Source organism: Cynocephalus volans, chromosome 3 (genome assembly GCF_027409185.1).
Source record: "Cynocephalus volans isolate mCynVol1 chromosome 3, mCynVol1.pri, whole genome shotgun sequence".
Taxonomy (NCBI): Eukaryota; Metazoa; Chordata; class Mammalia; order Dermoptera; family Cynocephalidae; genus Cynocephalus; species Cynocephalus volans.
Window position 1 is genome coordinate 41,179,001 of NC_084462.1, and position 21,800 is coordinate 41,200,800.

Sequence of the window (21,800 nt, forward strand, 5' to 3'; positions counted from 1 at the left end):
CTGCGGCGCGTCGGGATCAAGCGGGTCGCTTCCCAAGATGGCGCGCGTGCTGAGGATGGCGGCGGCGGCTGCGAGCGCCGTAGGTGACTAGCGGGAGCCGTGGGGATCGCCGTGGGGCGGGGCGCGCGGCAAGGGAGGCCAGGGGGCGCAGGAGGCCTTGGGTGGCCAAGGCAATTGGGTCTAATGAGCTCTGCCCCTCCGAGGCGCGTTTCGAGGCCGCTGTCAACACTTTAGGCAGAAGGCACCTGCCAGTAACTCCTCAGTTTAGTTTAGCACGGGGATTTCTTTATTGTCTGGGAGCCTCCCTATCACCATGGGAGCTGCGGGCAGTTGGTGTTGCCCCTTATCAATGCGGGCCAGAAAGGCAAGGGAAGCTGCCCATGGGGACAAGCAAGGCTGGGACAGAAGTAAATGCAGTCAATGGCAGAGGGACGGTGCGTGTTACTTTACCGCGTACCGTAAGAGACGGGGGAGAAACTAGAAAGGAGGGCAAGTCCTGTAAAAAAGTTAAGTTGGACTCCAAGCGTGTCAGTATCCTGCTGGGAATGCTTGAAGGTCAGTGATGTAAAGAAAACAAGAGGAGTGTTTTTTTCCACGTGCCATAATATATTTATCACCTTGTGCATAAACAGGAAAGGTAAAAACAGATTTGGAAGGTTCCTTGTGTTCTCTCCACATTTTTTTTTTCTTTTTTAAGTGGCTGGATAGAATCAGTGATGACAGAAACTCAGTTCCACTTGCTCCTCTTTTGGTCTTTTTCTTCTCTTTTCTTCGTGAGAGGACAAGTACTTCCCTTAATCTGCGATTAGGAAGAAAGAAAGTTAGGAAGTTAGTAAGAAAGTGCCAAGTTAGGAAGAAAGTGCCAAGTGCTAACAGCTAGCACCTTTAAAAAGTGTTCAAGATTCAACCACAATGTATATCGACCAAAAAATAAATAAATAAATAAATAAATAAATAAATAAATAAATTTTTTTTTAAAGTGTTCAAGACAATGAAATTTTATTAATGTTGAATTTCTCTCCAAAACAGTGTTTTTTCTATTCTTTCTCCTAATAATTAGTGTTGTTGAATATCTTATGTATTTGTTGGCCATTTTTTATATCCTTATCCTTTCATTTTGAAGAAGCTGAATTATTGAATTCTTACTGGTATCACTGTATTTTTTTTTCCATTCTATTCCTAGAATATATGCTTTAGGGACCAAATAAAACTATAAAAAGCAATGGTTCATTTCTCAAACCAATTCATATCTCTGGGAACAAGATAAACCTATTTAGCCTCAAAGTCTTAATTTTTATAATGTATACAGATACTGTTACTTTCTAATATGTAAAGGAGATTTTGTTTTCTATTAAAAGTAAAAAGAACCAATCATTCTAGTAAACTGTTTTCTCTTCTCACACTTAGAATCAAATGATAAGGAAGTTTTGGAGAAGGATAGACCATAGTGAGGCTTCCAATAACATGAGTTGCTTGGCCTTCCTTTTCAGTGCCAGAGCTTTCCATATATCCCTGAAGCTAACTAGTGTAGGATATAACACTTCACCTTCACTTGGACACCCTGTAATTTGTTCCTTTGACATTTCTACGTATTCCATTGCTGATAATAGGATGCCTGTCAAGGAACCTCCAGCTGCCCTATCTCTTGTAGAAGTAACCCTGGAACAGAGATTTAAAAAAGACATGAACTCAATATTTGACATAACCTTAAAATTTCAGAGATAAAACAACTTTTTAATGTACATATTATCCTAAAGCCCACAGACCCTATCTACAGGGTTTTTTTTTTTTTTTAATATAAATACATTCTATATTGAACTTACACTGCAAATCGCACATGTAGTAGAGATGCAGAGAAAGAATGGAAGAGCAGCCGCTTGACCAGTGATTTTGTTGGTTGTTAGTATTTTTTAAATTAGTCACCATGTCCTCACGAGATAGTTCCTTGGTTTCCAAAGATGATCCTGCATGCCATTCATCTAGCAAACAATCATTGTATGTCATTAAAAAGGGCTGAATTTATTGTGTACCTACTGTATATGTCTGGCACTGTGTTACATTTTTGCACCAACTATCTACACAACAAACCAGCAAATTAGATTAGTGGGTAGTATGAGGGGACTTCAAAAAGTTTGTGGAAAAATGGAATTAAAAGATAAAAATAAAAAATATGAACTTTATTTCTCAACATAAGCTCCATCGAATTCAAGACACTTTTGTAAGTGATGATACCAGGCACTTAGTCCACCCCCCCCCATGGAAATTTAACCATGTCAGTGCAGTCTTTTGCATTATTAACAGAAGAAAAATGGGTTCTCTTTACAATTCCTTGAAGTTGTTATGAGAAGCAAACAGAAAGGACATTGTTGGGATGGAGGGGGGAGAGGGAGGAGGGAGGGAGGTTTTGGTAATTGGCCACAATAATCAACCACATTGTATATTGACAAAATAAAATAAAATTTGGAAGAAAAAAAAAAAGGAACTAAATCAGGACTGTAAGGTGGATGTCTAATGATTTTCCATTAAAACTCTAGCAAAACTGCCCTTGTTTGATGAGAGGAATGAGCTTGATCATTGTTGTGGTGGGGAAGGACTCTCTGGTGAAGCCTTCCCAGGCAGTTTTCTGCTAAAGCTTTGGCTTGCTTTCTCCAAACACTCTCCTAATAGGCAGATGATGTCATTCTGTGGCTGTCCAGAAAGTTGACAAGCAAAATGCCTTGAGCATCCCAAAAAACCATTGCCGTGACCTTTGCTCTTGACTGGTCCACTTTTGCTTTGACTGGACCACTTCCACCTCTTGGTATCCATGGCTTTGATTGTGCTTTGTCTACAGAATTGTGCTGGTAAAGCCATGTTTCATCTCCTGTTAGAATTTTCTGAAGACATGCTTCAGGATCTTGATTCCACTTGTTTAAAATTTCTGTCTAAAGCTTTGCTCTTGTCTGCAACTGATCTGGGTGTAACAGTTTTGGTAGTTTTGAGCAGAAAGTTTGCTCAACTGTAATTTGTCTGTCAGAATTGTGTAAGCTGAACCAATTGAGATGTCTGTGATGGTGTTTCTGCTGTTAATCATTGGTCCTCTTCAGTTAGGGTACAAACAAGATTAATTTTTTCCTCACAAATTTATGTGAATGGTCTGCTGCTGTGGGCTTCATCTTCAACATTGTTTTGTCCCATCTCAAAATGAGTTATCCATTTGTATCCTGCTGATTTCTTTGGGGCATTGTCCTCATAAACTTTTCACAAAGCAGCAATGATGTCACCATTTTATCACCCAAGCTTCACCATCAATCTGATGTTTGTTCTTGCTTCAATTTTAGTAGAGTTCATGTTTAGTAGAGTTCATGTTTAGTAGAGTTCATTTAGTAGAGTTCATGTTGCTCTGACAGGGGCTCTTTTCAAACTGATGTCTGAACCTTCTTAGTGCCTCAGACTAGATCCTGTTCAGACATGTTATAACAAGTTTGTACAAGTTTGTTTTGGTGCAAAAAAATTTTGAAATCGTGCATTATTTTTTCACAATACACATTTTCCTTGAACTTTTTGAAGACCCCTCATACCAGTATTTTTAAAAAACTGAAATAAAATACAATAGAATAGAAAATATCAGAGCACATCATCTCTCAAGGATTAGGTATTCTTTTTATGGAAAGTAATTTTAATTATATATTTCTGGATGTGTGTACTGGGTTGAAATATGCTTGGATTTGATGATAATGTGATGAGTCCGTAGAACCCAGCCTACTAACATAGTGGTGATGAGAATGTTTGATATTTCAGTAATCAATGGTATAGACTGGGGCATAGCAGAAGACCATCTTAGGCTGAATTTTGCCTTCTACTGATTTATGATGCATCAGGTTTATGTTCTTAATGTAAATAAAATAAAATAGTGTCGCGTTAATTTCATCGTTATAAAAAATTTTAGTAAAGGGTAATTATTTTTTGTTAGCTGAAGCTCTGTGATACTAGGTACTATTTATTTAAAGTGGTTTTCATTAAGAGGTAACTAACCTATTGTTTAAAATGTGTTCTTCATTTTGCTATTTCATACTTTTTTTTATTAAGTGGTGTAGTTTTACAAGATTATATTCAGACCTCATACATGCATAGAATTTTCATTCTGTGGGGAATCTAGTTCTTAAGGCTCAGTGTTTGGGGCAATGGGGAAGCAGAGTAACACGTGAGGAGAACACCTTGCAGCTCTCTTCTGTTACTGAGTGAAAGGGGCTTTCTTCACTTTCAGAAGCAGTTCTACTTCTAAACCTTTGAAGTTATAAAAAGAAACAAAAAAAAATCTGTCCTCAGAGGAAATCCTAATAAGTTAAATACCCTTTGTATCTTTACTTGTTTCCCCCCCCCGATTAGATATTTTCCTTAGTTAATAATCATTGAAATAAAGAACACACTAAAAAGTACTTATGGTTATGCCATTAATGAATTTATTACAAAATATAAGATTAAAAAATGGGTATAGGTAGGGAAGAGAATTGCTTGCTCTTATCATTAAATGTATGTTGTTTAATTATTACATTCAAACTTACCCCTTGTGAAATGCAGAGAAAAGCAAGTAATTCTTAATATGCAGCTATCCTTTGCGTTACCAGTAAATATGTTATTATGAAAAATGTGATGCTTTGTTCTGAATCTAGTTGAAGCTCAGAATTTGCTTTTTAATTCCAGACAGTTATTTAGATGGGCAGAACAGAGGGGGTAATTTTGACATAAGTTTTCCATTTATCTCCTGTGATCTAATGTTATAATTAAAAAGAATAGGTATATAAATAATGAATTTTTATATGTATTATTTGTTTAGTTTTTAAAATTAAATTTAGAAGTGCATTAATTCTCAAAAGGAGGATATCAATGGCTGTTCCATTTTTACAGGGCTTTCTTCCAGACTCCAAACTCCAGTTCCAACAGTAAGGGCTTTTTCCACATCACAGTCCTCGCATCAGGTGGCAGGTCCTGTATGGAACCTGGGCCGACTCAATCATGTAGCCATAGCAGTGCCCGATTTGGAAAAGGCCATGGCATTTTATAAGAATATTCTGGGGGCCCAGGTAAGTAAGGTGGTCCCTCTTCCTGAACATGGAGTATCTGTTGTTTTCGTCAACCTGGGAAATACCAAGATAGAATTGCTTCATCCATTGGGAAATGACAGTCCAGTTGCAGGTTTTCTGCAGAAAAAAAAGGCTGGAGGAATGCATCACATCTGTGTTGAGGTATTTTAATTATTTTAATGCCTCGTGTTTTAATTTTCTCTTTTACAAAATGTCTTTTGCTTTTTAAGACTGTGTATGGTATTTTCATTAGAAACTTTAAGTTCTTTAAGGGGAATGATAATATTAGTCCTGCTCAAAGATGTATCTATAGATATATTCTCTTTCCCTCTAGAAAACTGTCACCAAAGTTGGTCAAAACATAGATTAGAATCTTTGCTATAGGGTTTATTGATTATATGTGCCCTCCCATGTAATTGGAATACAACTACAGTCACTATCACAAGACAATTAGGAGAAGCAAGTGAAAAGACTATAAAGTAAGAATTTCCATACACATATTAAGTATTCTTATAATTATTTTCTGTCTTTAAAATTCTAATAACTTGTTCCTTATTACAAAAGCAATTTTCAATTACTGACTGTAATTTTTAAGATCTTCCCAATTATATCTGCTAACAATTCCTGGAAAAACATGAAGCAGTGTTAGACAAGAACATTCTCATTAGAGAACATTTATCTGTAGATGTTCATGTTCAGATAACCACCTTTTAGAATATCAGCAATCCCAATTATGCTTCAATTTAAATTAATTTGATAGGACAATTCTTTTCATAGAAAGAATGACGTAATACTTAGGCCTCAGTTCTAATCCAGAGGAGAGGTGGGTCAATTCTAGAATGAATTCAAGGATGTATTTAGTTTGTTATTGCAAACATATGTGAGAACCTACAATGTGTACTCTACTGAGTACTTGGGATTCAGCAGTGAATAAGACATGAACCATGTCCACCGTGAGGAGGGGCAGATATTGAAACAATCAAATACAGTGTACTTTGTGATAGGTAGAATTAATATACATGTCTTCTCGGTAGGACAGGTGAGGGAGAGGTTGATTTCTCCGACAGATCAGGCAGCTGGGAAGGCCTCACAGAGCATGCGTTATAATGAATGTGCAGGAATTTCTCAGGTGAACAAGAGGAGAATGGTATTCTAGGCAGAGGGAACAGCATGTGGAAAGGTACAGAGGTGTCATAACAGCTAATACTTATTGAGTCCCCTGGCAGTGTGTATGAAGTACTTGACACCATTATTTTCTTTCTTCTCCCTGTGAGGGCACTATTAACCCCATTTGATAGGTGAGGAACTGAGATTTAGAGTAGGTAGCTTGCCCAGAGTCACATTCATTGTAGGTGCAGGCTGGGATTCAAACCCAGATTTGTTCCGATTCTAGGGTCTGCACCCTTAGCCTTGAGACTGATTGCTTTCATTGGATTAACTGAATTTAAAGTTTGTGGTGGGGGAACTACAAGACAGACCAGGGAATTAAGCAAAACCTAAAATTCAGCCTTTATTTCATTTTCAGGAGATTACTTTTGGCTGTGGGTCTGTATCAATGGACTTGAGGGTTGGTCTAAGGCCCCCCAGGATGAGAAGCAGGACCATATGCCTTTGAATTCACTCTTGTCTCTCCCACACTGCACTGTGTTCGCATCAAGAGAGCCCATGCCTTCAGAGGAAGCTGGCTACATGAATTAGAAGTTTAGTTAAGTAATGAATAGTAATGTAGGAAGTTCAGTAGTGTAACAGCAAATTCAAAAGTAGAGATGAAACGGGGGAAATGAAAATGTACATGAGTGTAAAATGAAGGTAGGTAATAGCAGAAGGTGTGAAAAGTGATTAGTTGCTACTTTAGTCTTATACCCCTCTATCATCATTCCCTGTCCTCCACAAAACATAAAGTGGTTAACTGGATGGATTGTATTTTTCTGTTCTCAGTCTAAAAGGGAGCTGTCCCGGGCTGATGGGGTGGCTCTACCATCCATCATACATGACTTACAGGGTTGCTGCAGACATCAACACTTACCAGCCAGAGGGAAGGGAAAGCAGAGAGAGAATACAGAGCAAGTGCCTCTATGAAGATGATCTAGACTGAATATGTATCACTTCTGTTTCTATCCTGAGCTTAGTCACATGGCACACTTGGCTGCAAGGGAGCCTGGGGAATGTAGTCTGTAGCTAGGCAGTTAAGTGCCCTGCTAAGACTTGGGAATTGCTATAATTAAAAGGGAGAAAGGAGAATGGTATTGGAGGCCATAAATTGATGCCATTGTAGGGGCCAAAGGAAAACTTCATCCCTAAAGGTAAAAATCACTGACAGATTTAGACAAATATAAAGAAAAGGCATAACAGATTTTATTATTTAAAGTTCTGGGAGAGGGCAAAACACGGGGGGAATCACAAGAGAGTAATGTCCCAATTTTCCACAGAGGTACAGAGGTTATACACCCATCTCCATAAGGAAGGGGAAATGGGGGTGTAGGAATAAATGGTTCTTAGGGGGACACAGCGGGCCTGGAGAACATACAGCTGCCTGGGACAAAGTCCCACAGAGCAAACAATGACTGATAAATGATTTTCTTTAAAATACCAAATGGGACTGAAATATAAGACAGTGGTCAGTGAGAAAAGTTAGTCCAGGCGTGTTGACAGACTCCAGTCTCCTGTGATAGGAGTTAATGAAAATTCGGGGAAAGGACCAGAGGCCATTGTCTTCTTCTTTGGTGGGTCCAGACGTTAGGCAGAGCAGGGAAGAGCTTCATCCTGTGCTTTGGAGAGCGACAGAGGATTGAGAGATGGGGTGGGGCAGGGGAGGTCTGAGACATCTTGAGGCTGATGCTTTATTCCAGCATGTCAAAGCACCATACTTTGGGGTAACAGCTTTCTGCGCCCCAACACCACACTCAGTAATTTCTGAAAAGTGGTGTTGCCAGAATCGTATGACACTCTCTCTGAATGGAGATATGCTGCAGATGGAGACATTTGAGAGTTACTGTTCTTTCTCCCCTTGCTGTGGCATCTGTGAGATGATGGTGTCACAAGGTGGAGGGGGCGCGGTTCCTCGATTCAGATGAGCAAAATTCCTTGTCCATTGTTGAATGGGAAATACATTTTTGTTGAGTGAAGCTGCTGAGATTTCAGGTTTAATTATTTTACCACAGTATAATCTAGTCTATTCTGGCCAATACAACTTGGATCTGGAATTGTCTTTTAAAAGTGCGAAAAGTGATACAGCTGGCCAGAAAATGTTTTTTTGGTCATTATTGCAATTACTGTTGCCACATAATACTGTGGCATTAAACAACAATCATTTTATTTGCTCAGGATTTTGTGGATCAGGAATTTGGTGAGGGCTGTGCTGGGCTGTTCTTGCCTGGAGTCTCTCAGGCGGTTGTAGGTAGAGGTGGCTACGACTGCAGTCACCTAAAGGCTTGGCTGGGCTGGGTGTCCCAGATGCCTCACTCATGTGGCTGGCCATTGATGCTAGCTTGGCACCTGCAGGTGACCTCTTCAGCTTCACAAGCTAAGGGTAGTTCTAAGGATGGTCGGACTTCTTACTTGTCAGTTGGCTTTCCCCAGAGTGAGTGTCCCAATAGAACAAGGTCTATTATAAAACCAGGATCTCATATAAAACCTCTGATTTAGCAGTGTGTCTGTCTGGGCATGCTCCAAAGCTTTTCACTGACTCAGTACAGATTCTTGAAAAAATATCCTTTTTTCTTGTGCATGTATTAGTATCTCACCATTTATCAACATTTTCCGGTCAGGGATGGATTTTGGTTTCCATTTTCTCTTGTGAGGTTTGCCCACATTTCTTATGCTGTGTCTTTGCCTTTCACTAGAGGAAGTTTAAAAGTCATCTTGTTCAGTCCCATCTCTTGCTTATGTATCGACTGAGTCACCTACTCCATTTCAGCACAGCTTGTACGTATTTGTACTAGTAATGCCTTCTTTCTGAGATGGCAAAACTGGATGGATGTCTTTCCCTGCGTTCTCATGCCTCTGCCTGAGGAGACGAGTTTTGGTATGGAGTAGAACTGGCCATGTTTTCACCGGATAACTTAACCAGACACCAAAGTGTGTCACAGTGAAAACCTTAAGGGCTGCTGGAAGTATTTACTTATTCAAGACATTTGTATTGAGTTTATAAAAATATTTAGATGCTTCCATGCTGGTTGGTAAACAGCTGATGCTCTAAAACTCCTGAGTAACTTTCCTCTTCCTGAAGTACCCTTCCCTGGCCACTCAGCCACTCCCCTCGCCTCCACAATTCTATTTGGTTGGTATCTTTAACTATATTTTCCTGATTGAGTATTTTCAGTAACACGCTGCCCTTTACAGCACAAGGTGCTGGGGATATGTAGCTGGACAAAGTGCAAAGTCCCTGCCCTTCTGGGCTTGCCTGCTTGCTTATTTATTCACACATACCCTGCCTTTTCCGTAGAGGATTGGAGGTGATTGACTAAAACACAGCCTATAAAACACAAAGGATAAACATAAGCCATACTGCAAATTGGAAAAAAGAGCAAACACAAGGAAGATTAGCACACCTTCTGCTTCTGCCAAATACTGCTTTCTGCTTATCAAAACAGTGAACAGTGTTAAGACTCGTCACGGCCCCTTCCCCCTTCCTTCCCTTTCCTTCCTGAAGACTCTAGGTACAGAAGAGCGAAATAGTTGTCCACGTTGGTGGGGAAGCTGGAGCAGCCCAAAGCAGGGTGTTGGGGCCTGAGTGGGCTAAGGAGTGAATCCAGGAGTGAGAGCTGCCTGCCACGGGAAAGCCAGACACAGAGTAGGGTGCCCGTAGGGGGGGGGTTCAGTGCAGGGCATCAGAGGCTGGTGGGGGGTTATACCAAGAGCAGCTTGGCTTGAGGTGTCAGTGCGGAGGGCATCAGCATGGGAGGCCAGTCTGGGACTGAATGTTATGTTCCCCCCAAATTCACATGTTGAAATCCTAACCCCCAAAGTGATGGTTTTAGGAGGTGAGGACTTTAAGAGGTGATTAGGTTGTAAGGGTAGAGCCCTCATGAATGGGATTAGTGCCCTTATTGAGAGACCCCAGAGAGCTAGCTATCCCTTTCCACCATGTGAGGACCCAGTGAGAAGGTGCTGTGAACCAGGAACGCCTCACTAGATGCCAAATCTTCCAGCGCCTTGATCTTGGACCTCCATCCTCCAGAGCTGTGAGAAATAAATGTCTGTTGTTTATGAGACACCCAGTTATGGTATTTTGTTATAGCAGCCCAAAGTGACTAAGACACAGACCAATGCAGGGAGTAAGAGACCAAGCATGTTGAGGGGTATCCACGTGCGAGCAGGGGAAGCATGGAGTGTACAAGCCCTAGCAGGGGGAAGGAGGCATCGACCCTGTGTGTGGGCGTGTGTAGGGGGCACCCAGCATTGAGAGTCAGGGCTGGGCATGTAAAGAGTGCATTAGTGCAGGGGGAGATGGTGACTGATGAGGGGAGTTGAAGCCCAAGTGGGATAAGTTGGGTGTCCTCACATGGGGTGGTCTGGTGTGGGGAGCCAGGGCCTGAGCAGAGTGAGGCAGACATCCACACGGGGTAGGGGCAGGTATAGGGAATCAGAGCCCCAACAGGATGAGGAGGGTATGTGCCCACTGGGATAGTTCTCTGCTGGATGTTGGGGTCCAAGTAAGATGGGGAGGTATAGGGAGTGGCTCCACCCAAGTGGGGGAAGGAGGCCTCTCTGAGGGACTGGCACAGGCTGGCATAGTCCATGGGATCTCTGCTGGGGTTAGGGGGGCAGCCCTGCATACTGGAGCACAAGTGGGTAGGGGCAGCAGAATGGCAGGGACTGGTTACAGAGGCGCTTTAATCAGATGAGCAAGGGTAGTAACAATGATGGGAGCCAGGCTGCCCAGTGGCAGACAGAGGCATTACAAGTAAGAAAGGACACTAGAATTGATTTAGAGGTCGTCCTTACTGTTACAGTCTGGTGGGGAATAGTACATGAGAAAAATAGTATTTAAAGAGCAGGACAGAAAAAAATGAAGCAATTGTAGCAGTGTCGTTTTCTGAGTGGTCAGATAATAGGTTATTATTACTTATGCTTTTGCATGTTTTGCACATCTTTTTTCATTGAGTGTATATTCCTTGTGAAAGAAAACTGATATAACTTTAAAGTAAAAAGTTAGTGAGGTAACTTATTTCCTGCATGCTGAGGAATGTCTCTTCTTCTATCAAGAGGGGAGAAAATGCTCCTTTTTAAAAACTTCATTCTGATTTTGGTTTTACAATAAGCCCTAGGGAATTGCTAAGCTCTCTCTATCACTGGTTCCAAGATGTGGATTTCATAGAATAGATTTCCAGAGAGCAAAACAAAACAATAAAAGTAGGCAGCTTGATGAGGTTTTTAACTTTCTGTATTATTAAATAAGAACATATTTTAAAACTACCATCCAGCATTAACATCATTTTGTAAAAGAAAGGGCATTTTATTAGGGAAGGAAGGAAGGAAAGAGAAAGAAGAAAAGGAAGAGAAAGAAAGGAAGGGGGAGGGAGGAGAATGCTCTTGGAATAAGAGTCCTGCCAATAAAACAAACTTAGTTTTTTTATTTGTTTTGTTTTGGGGTTTTTGTTTGGTTTTTCTGTTTGTTTGTTTTACTATCAACTGATAAAAATTTCAGTAGAGACCAGCATTTGGGAAACGCTCTACATAGCCACCACTAGACCGAATAGCAAATATGGAAATTTAGGTAATGTATGTCCTTCTGATATAATTCCCAAGAATATATAGGAACTCTCTGAACCCCACATCAAATGACAACAGTTAGGTTTGTGTAATTCACTTAGTTTTTGCATAGAGGAAGAGAGACAATTGAAACATAAATATTTAATCCAGACTTTTTAGCTTTCATGGATTTACACCAGTTTGGGGATTGAATTCATTCGTTATTGATGTCAATTAACACCATTACAGTTTCATATAAAATAAAAGCCTATGTTTGCTATATTAGTCATAATGCCATGTGCTATTAAGAGTGGCACATTATTAATTGTTCATAAAATCTGGTCACTGAGAATTACATACCTTAAGATTAAAATAAGTTGTTTAGCCTAACCCTGTGCCTTCAAGCCAACAAGACTGCAGTGCCATTTTCAGATGGGATGGTTGGGTACCAGAGAGGATGTAAGATTTACCTAAAGATTCTGAATTCTTATTGTGACAATCCAAGCATTGTTTATTGGATTACTGTCACTCTTCATTTACAGATGACAGGGGAAAATCATCATAAACTCCCAGACACAGATACACGCCAAAAAAAAAAAAAAAAGCTAGTAAGTTGAAGTGAAGGTGAACAGCCTAGATTTTCTCTGATGGCATTCCAGATCTTACGAGAGCTATATGGTGCACAAGTGTGATTGTTCGGAGGACCATAAAAGCTGTTTTAAAAAACTATAAAAACCCATTTTTAAAAGAGATGGGTTATTTTTGACTGTTATTTTTATTACTTAGGGGGACAGACTTAATTTCCCAAAGCAAATTGCTTTGCATTTCTTATAACTATTCTATCTACTTTCCGTTTGGGAAATTAAGACACATTTATTTTATTCTTTTTATTAATGCCAAACAAAATATTAGGAGTACTCTTAAAGAATTGTAAATTTTATTGCAACACTAACAGAATATGGTACAAGATCTTTAAAGTCAGTGATAGAAATAGTAACAGAAATAGAAATAGATGCTAATACAATGTCAATTAGGCATTTTTCAAAAATAAATCTAATTTATTAAATCTTAGAAGTGTTTCTTGGCTTAGAAGTATTTCCTGAATTAAAAGATATTGAAGAAGCAGTATACTAAAGATTGGGATACAGTATCAGAATTGTAGATATTTGTACTTGGGTAGAATGTTCTATAAATGAAAAATTCATGATCATATATGGAATGGGTGTTATCAAAAGGGCACAGTGGAAAAAAATCATAATTATATTATGAAGACTGTTAAACATATGGGAAGTAGGAAAAAATCATGTCATGAACTCCCACACTCCCGTCACTCAGATTCAACAGTTTTTAAGATGTCTATTTTTTTCTTTCTCTTTTTCTTTTGTTAAACCATTTTGAAGTAATTCACAACATGTCATTTTTCCCTTATTCAGTTTGTGTCTCTAAGAAATAATCACAGTGACATTATCATATTGATCAAAATTAAAGGTAAATCTTTTGGCACCATCGATGTACAGTTTATATCTCAAATTTCCAAGAATGATTTAAAGTATCTTTTTATAGTGAATTTGTATCAAAACAAAGTCCACTCATTACAAATGTAGTTAATCTCTTTAGACTCTTTTTTAAAAAAAATTATTATTAGCATTTTACATTAGTATGGTACGTTTGTCACAGTTAATGAATTAATATTGATACATTATTACTAACTAAAATGTATACTTTACTCAGATTTCCTTAGTTTTTATCCCATGTCCTGTTTTGGTTCCATGACCCCACCCAGAACACCACATTACATTTAGCCATCATGTCTCCTTAGGCTCCTCTTGCCTGTGACAGTCTCTCAGACTTTCCTTGTTTTTGATGACCTTGACACTTCTGAGGATTACTGATCAGTTATTTTGTAGACTGTCCTTCAGTTGAGATTTGTCTGATGCTTTTCTCATGATTAAACTATGATTATTGATTTGGGGGTAAATTGCCACAAAGGCTATGAACATGACTTATTACTGTTGATGTTAACCTTGATCCCCCAATTGAGGAGGTGAGGTCAGGTTTCCCCACTGTGAAGTGACTTTTTTTCTTCTTCTTCTTCATCATCATACTATTCTTTTTGGAAGGAAGTTATTATGCAAGGCCCACACTTAAGAAATGGGGAGTCATAGCAGTATAAACTTGTGTTTATTTTATACCTTGGGTTATGATCTAATTGTACTTTATTTTATTCCTCAAATTGCTCCAGCTTTGGCCATTGAGAGCTCTTTCAGTTGGCTCTTGTGTCCCTTCGCTATACCCCCATCATTTTTGTTTTTGTTTTTCATTGTTTTTTCTTTGAGCTCTTCCTTGTTTTCTGGCACTGCAAGCTGCTCCAAACTCATTTATATTCCTTGCCCTAACTCTAGTACCAATCATTTCTCCAAGGATCCCTCGTTGCTATTACTGGAAAATGGTGTTAGAAACCAAGATCTGAGCTCTAGGTTATTGCTGCTGGGGTGTCATTAGTTTAAGGCCTACTAAGCTAACACAGCAAGGAAATACATGTGTGTATACTAACTGTGTATATATCTATAAATATATATGTAATCACAGAGTTCATGAGATGTCATACTCAGAAGCTTATGAGTTCATTCTGATGTCCCCAACTCTAATCCATTACCACATGGACCACTCTAGCCTTCGCCCTTCCTTGTCTATACCTCCTTAGTCCAACTATGAAACCTTGGCTCCCACTATTTGCCATCCATTTACCTAATTGTTCAGTTTCAGTATGCATATATAGTAGTTATATTAGTTTCTTAGGGCTGCTGTAATAAATTGCCATAAACTTGGTGGCTTAAAAGAATAGAAATGTATCCTCTCACAATTCTAGAAGCTAGAAGTCCAAAATGAAAAGGTAAAAAGTATGGAAGAAAAAGAAAACAGAATAGAGAATGAGAGATGTAGGACATGGTCAAAAGTTGTAGCTCAGGGCCGAGCCTGTGGCGCACTCGGTAGAGTGCGGCGCTGGGAGTGCCGCGACGCTCCCGCCGCGGGTTCGGCTCCTATATAGGAATGACCGGTGCACTCACTGGCTGAGTGCCTGTCACGAAAAACCAACAACAACAACAAAAAAATAAATAAATAAAAAATAAATAAATAAATAAATAAAAAGTTGTAGCTCAGTATAGTTGGAGTCCCAGAAAGGGAGGCGAGACAAAATAGAACATAAGCAATAATTGAAAAAATAATAGACAACAACATCACCAATCTGATGTTAGACATCAATCCACAGATTCAAGAAGCTCAACAACCCCAAGTAGAGCGAATAACAAATAAAACCACACCTAAGCACACCATAATCAAGCTGACACCCAAGGATGGTGAGAAAATCTTCAAAGCAATCAGAAAAAAAAGAACAGAAATTATAGAATGACATAATATGTAAGGACATTTTTTAGGTGCTGGCAAGAAACCCTGCCAATTTCTAATTCCAGCAAAGAGGTGTAACAGACCAATTTATCCTCCTGCCTGAAACAAACAAACAGTCCAGACAAGCTATATGAAATAATGGTTTTCTGGCATTGGACCTCAGGCAGTACAGGTCATTGATCCCTGAGAGAAGGGAAACAAACAAGATAAACCCTATAATTTCCTAGTGAACTGGCTGGAGAGAGTGTCCAGGCTTTAGTGTAGGAAGGAAGAATCCAAGTGGAGCTTAGCAGTCTCCCTGAGTTGAAGAGATAGGAGTTGAGAATCTGAGGAGGCCATGGTGATTAGAGTTCACAGTGTAGTGTACTGGAAAGGAGAGAGCTACACAGAGTGTGTTCCAGAGATCTGCAATACCTTTCATGTCTTCATCTGAGTATTGAGTGGTGCATGCATGTTAGGAAGCTATCAGAGGCTGGGAATAGAAAACCCTTTGAAGGGGTTAGAGGAAACAGTTCTCACACGAAGATGGGAATAGTTTATTCTTACCAGTCAGGGCGGAAAAACCTTTAATACATGGGACATTGAGTACCGAGAAGGGCTTTGCCTTAGTAGTGAGGAAAATTAGTCCTAGACTAAAGGCTGCTCCAATCCCACATAACAAAGCAGAACAATGCCCAAGAATATTGGTAGGAGAAAAAAGAGAGATAAAATTGACAATATCTGACATTCATGAGGACTAGTTTTCCTCACTAAGGATGATCCAGTAGGCAGGGCCACTCTGGCAGCGAGCTTGTGGTACATATTTTGTTCGGAAAAAAGATGAGAATAGACCAGCTATAGTACAAGACAGCATGAAATGAGCCCTGGTTATAATCTGGGCATGACTTTGTTATACCTATGAGATTTAAAAAGAAATAATAGCAGGAATACAAGTAGAATGTACACCATATGAAGAAATCATAGTTTATTTATGGTAACATTTAGTATCCTCATCAGTTGTTGGAACAGTTTCAGCATCCAATATACAATCCTTGGTTCTTTGGAAATAAGATTTGTATAAATATTAACATCGATTAGATCTATATGGTGGGTATGTGGATGTTTCTCTCCGCGCTTTTCTTTATGTTTGGAATGCTATTAGATTATTAAACTCTGGGGTGATTTATGACTGCCTAAGAATGTGGCATTCATATCATACCTTTTTATCCATTTACCAGGTTCCCAGTCTAAGAGGGTGACTTTCCAGGATGGAGGAGGAGCATTTCTCTAGCAAGTCTATAGAGACACATTTGCTCCTTTCCTACTGCCAATAAATATGAAGAAAATAGAAATGATTTAGAAGAGAGTTGGAAAATTATAAAAGTTTGGATTTTTTCAGATGGAGAGTAACATTTTGATGGCAGTTTAATAGAGATTTTAATGTGTATCAAGCTTTAATCTCAAAGATAATAATGAGATGGTTTGGCAAGGGGAAGTTTGGGAATCAGTGAAACACGCATATATGCTGAATACCTGCTATGTGCCATAAATTGTGCTAAGATCTCATTTTAATCTATAAACAATTTATGTGGTGCAGACCTCACTTCCCTATTATAGATGAGGAACCCAAGACTCTCAGAAAAAAGCAATTTGTCCAGTATTATCAATAGTACTGCCAGAAAAAACTAATATAAAGTGTAGTATAGATGATTTAGGTTATAAGGGGAAACATTTACTAGTGGTGGAAACTGTGATTGCTCACCTAGGAAAATTTAACAACTTCTTTTACTTCTCTAGAAATTTTAGGCTTATTTTTTATGATGGTTTAAGAATGGTTCTGTCCAAAGGCAGAGGAGAAAGTTTCTTCCAAGTCTTAAGATACTATAATTTGGTATTTCTATGATTACAAATGTGTTCTTTATTTCCTTTTTCTCAAGGTGGATAATATAAATGCAGTTGTGATGGATTTGAAAAAAAAGAAGATCCGGAGTCTAAGTGAAGAGGCCAAAGTAGGAGCACATGGAAAACCAGTGATTTTTCTTCATCCTAAAGACTGTGGTGGAGTCCTTATAGAACTAGAGCAAGCTTGATTTATATTTGCAAGGAACTAATTTAGTTGGCTTGGAAAAGCCTTATCAAATACTGTCAAAAGGTACTATGACATTGAGTTCTTCAGTGCTTCCATCACTTAAAAGTTCAAAGTTAAAAACTAATTACAGATTAAAATATATGAGTAGATACATATACATATATTCATACATACATACATACATACATATATAAATACATACATATATATTTGTTTTTTGGATTAACGAATATATATATATTTTTGTTGTTAATTTGGATTTGGAGAAAACCTTTATTACTAAATACTTAGGGAACATTATTAAAATTATAGTCATGGAAATAAATTATTCCAGATCTAAAATGGGGTAATCGAGTACAGTATGTTAGCTGTATAAAAGGGGGTGTGTGTGTGTGTGTGTGTGTGGTGAATACAATTGTTTAAGGTTGGGAAGTTTTGATCTCAAAATTTTTGCTCTTTGGGAACAACTCGGGTCACAATTTCCTTAAGGGTGAGGTGTTTTGGGTGCTAGTGCTAGGTGTATGAATAGGAAGTTTTTTGGAAGACTTGGTGCATGATTTAGTGGGTACATAAATAGCTGAATTGTTTTTTTAATCAGTATTAATTTATATAGTTATCTATCACTTAGGTGCTAGAGCACCACAACAGGGCCCAAGGGAGTACACAAAATAAATAGACACCCACTGCCAAGAAGCAGTACAATGTACAATGGTACAATTGGGAAAAGTACTACATGAAATAACAGAAAACACTGACAAAATAACATATGAATGAGTTAAAAAAGGGAAAGAAAGGTAAAGGAATATAGGTCTCAGAGTGAGTTTAGAGGCATATTAGGTTTTTGGTCAGACTCTCAAATACTTTAGAAACAAGTATCTCTCTCTCTCTGTCTGTCTGTCTGTATGTCTGTCTGTCTGTTTATTTTGTCAATGTACAATGTAGTTGATTATTGTGGCCCATTACTGAAACCTACCTCCCTCCTCCCTCTCCCCCTCCCACCCAACAATGTCCTTTCTGTTTGCTTGTTGTATCAACTTCAAGAAATTGTAGTCGTCTTCTTCCCCCCGCCCCCCGTTTTGTGTGTGTGTGTGTGTGAATTTATTTATTTATTTTTCGCTCCCACCAATAAGTGAGAACATGTGGTATTTCTCTTTCTGTGCCTGACTTGTTTCACTTAATATAATTCTCTCAAGGTCCATCCATGTTGTTGCAAATGGCAGTATTTCATTCGTTTTTATAGCTGAGTAGTATTCCATTGTGTAGATGTACCACATTTTCCGTATCCACTCATCTGATGATGGACATTTGGGCTGGTTCCAACTCTTGGTTATGGTAAAGAGTGCTGCAGTGAACACTGGAGAACAGGTATACCTTCGACTTGATGATTTCCATTCCTCTGGGTATATTCCCAACAGTGGGATAGCTGGGTCATATGGTAGATCTATCTGCAATTGTTTGAGGAACCTCCATACCATTTTCCATAGAGGCTGCACCATCTTGCAGTCCCACCAACAATGTATGAGAGTTCCTTTTTCTCTGCAACCTCGCCAGCATTTATCGTTCAGAGTCTTTTGAATTTTAGCCATCCTAACTGGGGTGAGATGGTATCTCAGTGTAGTTTTGTTTGCATTTCCCATATGCTGAGTGATGTTGAGCATTTTTTCATATGTCAGTTGGCCATTTGTATATCTTCCTTACAGAAATGCCTACTTAGCTCTTTTGCCCATTTTTTATTGGGTTGCTTGTTTTTTTCTTGTAAAGTTGTTTGAGTTCCTTGTATATTCTGGATATTAATCCTTTGTCAGATGTATATTTTGCAAATATTTTCTCCCACTCTGTTGGTTGTCTTTTCACTCTGTTAATTGTTTCTTTTGCTGTGCAGAAGCTCTTTAGTTTGATATAATCCCATTTGTTTATTTTTCCTTTGGTTGCCTGTGCTTTTGGGGTCGTATTCATGAAGTCTGTGCCCAGTCCTATTTCCTGAAGTGTTTCTCTTATGTTTTCTTTAAGAGGTTTTATTGTTTCAGGGTGTATATTTAATTCTTTAGTCCATTTTGAGTTGACTTTAGTGTATGGTGAAAGGTATGGGTCTAGTTTCATTCTCCTGCATATTGATATCCAGTTCTCCCAGCACCATTTGCTAAAGAGGCAGTCTCTTCCCCAGTGTATAGGCTTGGTGCCTTTGTCAAAGATCAGATGGCTGTAGGTGTGTGGGTTGTTTTCTGAATTCTCTATTCTATTCCATTGATCAATGTGTTTGTTTTTATGCCAGTACCATACTGTTTTGGTTATTATAGCTTTGTAGTATAGTTTAAAGTCAGGTAGTGTTATGCCTCCAGCTTAATTTTTTTGCTCAGCATTGCTTTGGCTATGCATGGTCTTTTGTTATTCCATATAAATGTCTGGGTAGTTTTTTCCATTTCTGAGAAAAAAGTCATTGGAATTTTGATGGGGATTGCATTGAATTTATATATCACTTTGGGTAGTATGGACGTTTTCACTATGTTGATTCTTCCAATCCAAGAGCATGAGATATCTTTCCATCTTCTTGTATCCTCTCTAATTTCTCTCAGCAGTGGTTTGTAGTTCTCATTATAGAGATTTTTCACCTCCTTGGTTAACTCAATTCCTAAGTATTTTATTTTTTTGGTGGCTATTGTAAATGGGCAGGCTTTCTTGATTTCTCATTCTGCATGTTCACTATTGGAGAAAAGAAATGCTACTGATTTTTGTGCATTGATTTTGTATCCTGCTACTGTGCTGAAATCATTTATCAACTCCAAGAGTTTTTTTGTAGAGGCTTTAGGCTGTTCAATTTATAGGATCATGTCATCTGCAAACAGGGACAGTTTGACTTTATCTTTTCCAATCTGGATGCCCTTTATTTCCTTCTCTTCTCTGATTGCTCTGGCTAGTACTTCCAACACTATGTTGAATAGGAGTGGTGAGAGTGGGCATCCTTGTCTAGTTCCTGTTCTTAAAGGAAAAGCTTTCAGCTTTTCCCCATTCAGGATGATATTGGCAGTGGGTTTATCATATATGGCTTCAATTACGTTGAGATACTTTCCATCTATACCTAACTTATATAGAGTCTTTGTCATGAATGAGTGTTCAATTTTATCAAATGCTTTTTCAGCATCTATAGAGATGACCATATGGTCCTTATGTTTGATTTTATTAATATGGTGTATCATATTTATTGATTTGTGTATGTTGAACCAACCTTGGTCTGTCTGTCTCTCTATCTATCTATCTTTATCTCTATCTCTATCTCTCTATCTCTTGATACAACAAGACAGACATCTGTAAACCAGGAAAAGGTCTTTCACCAAGAACCTGACCAGGTTGGCACCCTGATCTCAGACTTAAAACCTCCATACCTTCTTTCATGTTGTGAACTGACCTGTGAAGAGGCAAGGAAATAAGAGGATCCTCAGCCCAACCTCCCACCTGGAACTCAATCATGCTACCATGAGTGAGCTTGAAAGCAAATTCTTCCCCAGTCAAACCTTAAGATGACTGAAGCACTACAATACCTTGATTGTAGGCTTGTGAGAGACCCTGACTGAGCCAGAGAACCCAGCCAAGCTGTCTACAAATTCCTGACCCACAAGAACTTTTGCTATTTAATAATTGTTGTTTAAGCCATTAAAAAAAGAAAAAGAAAGTATGAGATGAATTTCAAGGATGACAGATGGATAGATGCATGAAATGCATAGTGTGTAGGAAAGTGGTTAACTTAAATTCATGGATGATTGGATGTTGAGTAAATGAATAGGTGTGTAGGCATTGAGCTTGTTATTATGGCGAGTTATGAAAAGTATAACATCCAGTTATACTTGTCATTTGAAATTTCAAAGCAAAAATTACAACATTGTCTATGTGGTTCTCAATGTATATAGAGGTAATATTTAAGACAACTGTATCGTGGTGGGAGGGACAGTAAAAGGGACTTAAATGGTGGCTAAATGTCCACATTCCACTTGAAGTGGTAAATATTGATACTAGTAGACTGCAATAAACTGCATATGTGTATTGCAGTCCCCAAAGTAACAACTGAAAAAATTGTACAAAAATTGTACTAAAAAATGTAGATAATTCAAGATACAATAGTAAAGAATGCCCAAATAACCCACCTGAAGACAGGTAAGGAAAAACAGGAAAATAAAATTAAAAAATGACAGACCTACATCCTAACATATCAATAATTACATTCAATGTAAATGATCCAAACACACCAGTTAAAAGACAGATTGAGAGAATGGATTAAAAAAACAACCCAACAAAATGCTATCTACAAGAAACTTGCTTGAAATATAATGGTATTGGTAAGTTGACAGTAAAAGGAAGGGAAAAGATATATATTGCAAACACTAACAAAGAAAGCTGGAGTGGCTGTATTAATATCAGACAAGGTAGACTTCAGAACAAAAGAAAATTGCGAGGGATAAAGAGATACATTATATAATGATAAAACAAGAAGACAACAACAGCTGTATATGTGCCAAACGACACAGCTGCAAAATAAATGAACCAAGAATTGCTATAACTAAAAGAAAAAAAAAAGA

The 21,800-nt window shown here is 38.5% G+C and overlaps 1 protein-coding gene across 2 annotated transcripts; it reads left to right on the top strand.

Annotated features, from left to right (window-relative positions):
• Positions 1–16: 16 nt before the first annotated feature.
• MCEE (methylmalonyl-CoA epimerase) lies at positions 17–17,574 on the top strand. 2 transcript variants are annotated; one of them, XM_063091716.1, is made up of 3 exons: positions 17–83; positions 4,888–5,225; positions 17,081–17,574. In XM_063091716.1, exons 1-3 carry the CDS (start codon positions 38–40, stop codon positions 17,231–17,233), a joined length of 537 nt encoding a protein of 178 aa, XP_062947786.1. In that variant the 5' UTR covers positions 17–37; the 3' UTR covers positions 17,234–17,574. The 2 variants fall into 2 exon arrangements, with proteins under 2 accessions (XP_062947786.1, XP_062947787.1); XM_063091717.1 differs by having other exon boundaries at positions 4,888–5,063.
• Positions 17,575–21,800: the final 4,226 nt, after the last annotated feature.

Coding starts and splice junctions, on each gene's coding strand:
- MCEE (XM_063091716.1), top strand. CDS start 38: ATGGCGCGCGTGCTGAGGATGGCGGCGGCGGCTGCGAGCGCCGTAG. Junction 84..4,887: donor GGCGGCTGCGAGCGCCGTAG/GTGACTAGCGGG, acceptor CCATTTTTACAG/GGCTTTCTTCCAGACTCCAA. Junction 5,226..17,080: donor TGCATCACATCTGTGTTGAG/GTATTTTAATTA, acceptor CTTTTTCTCAAG/GTGGATAATATAAATGCAGT.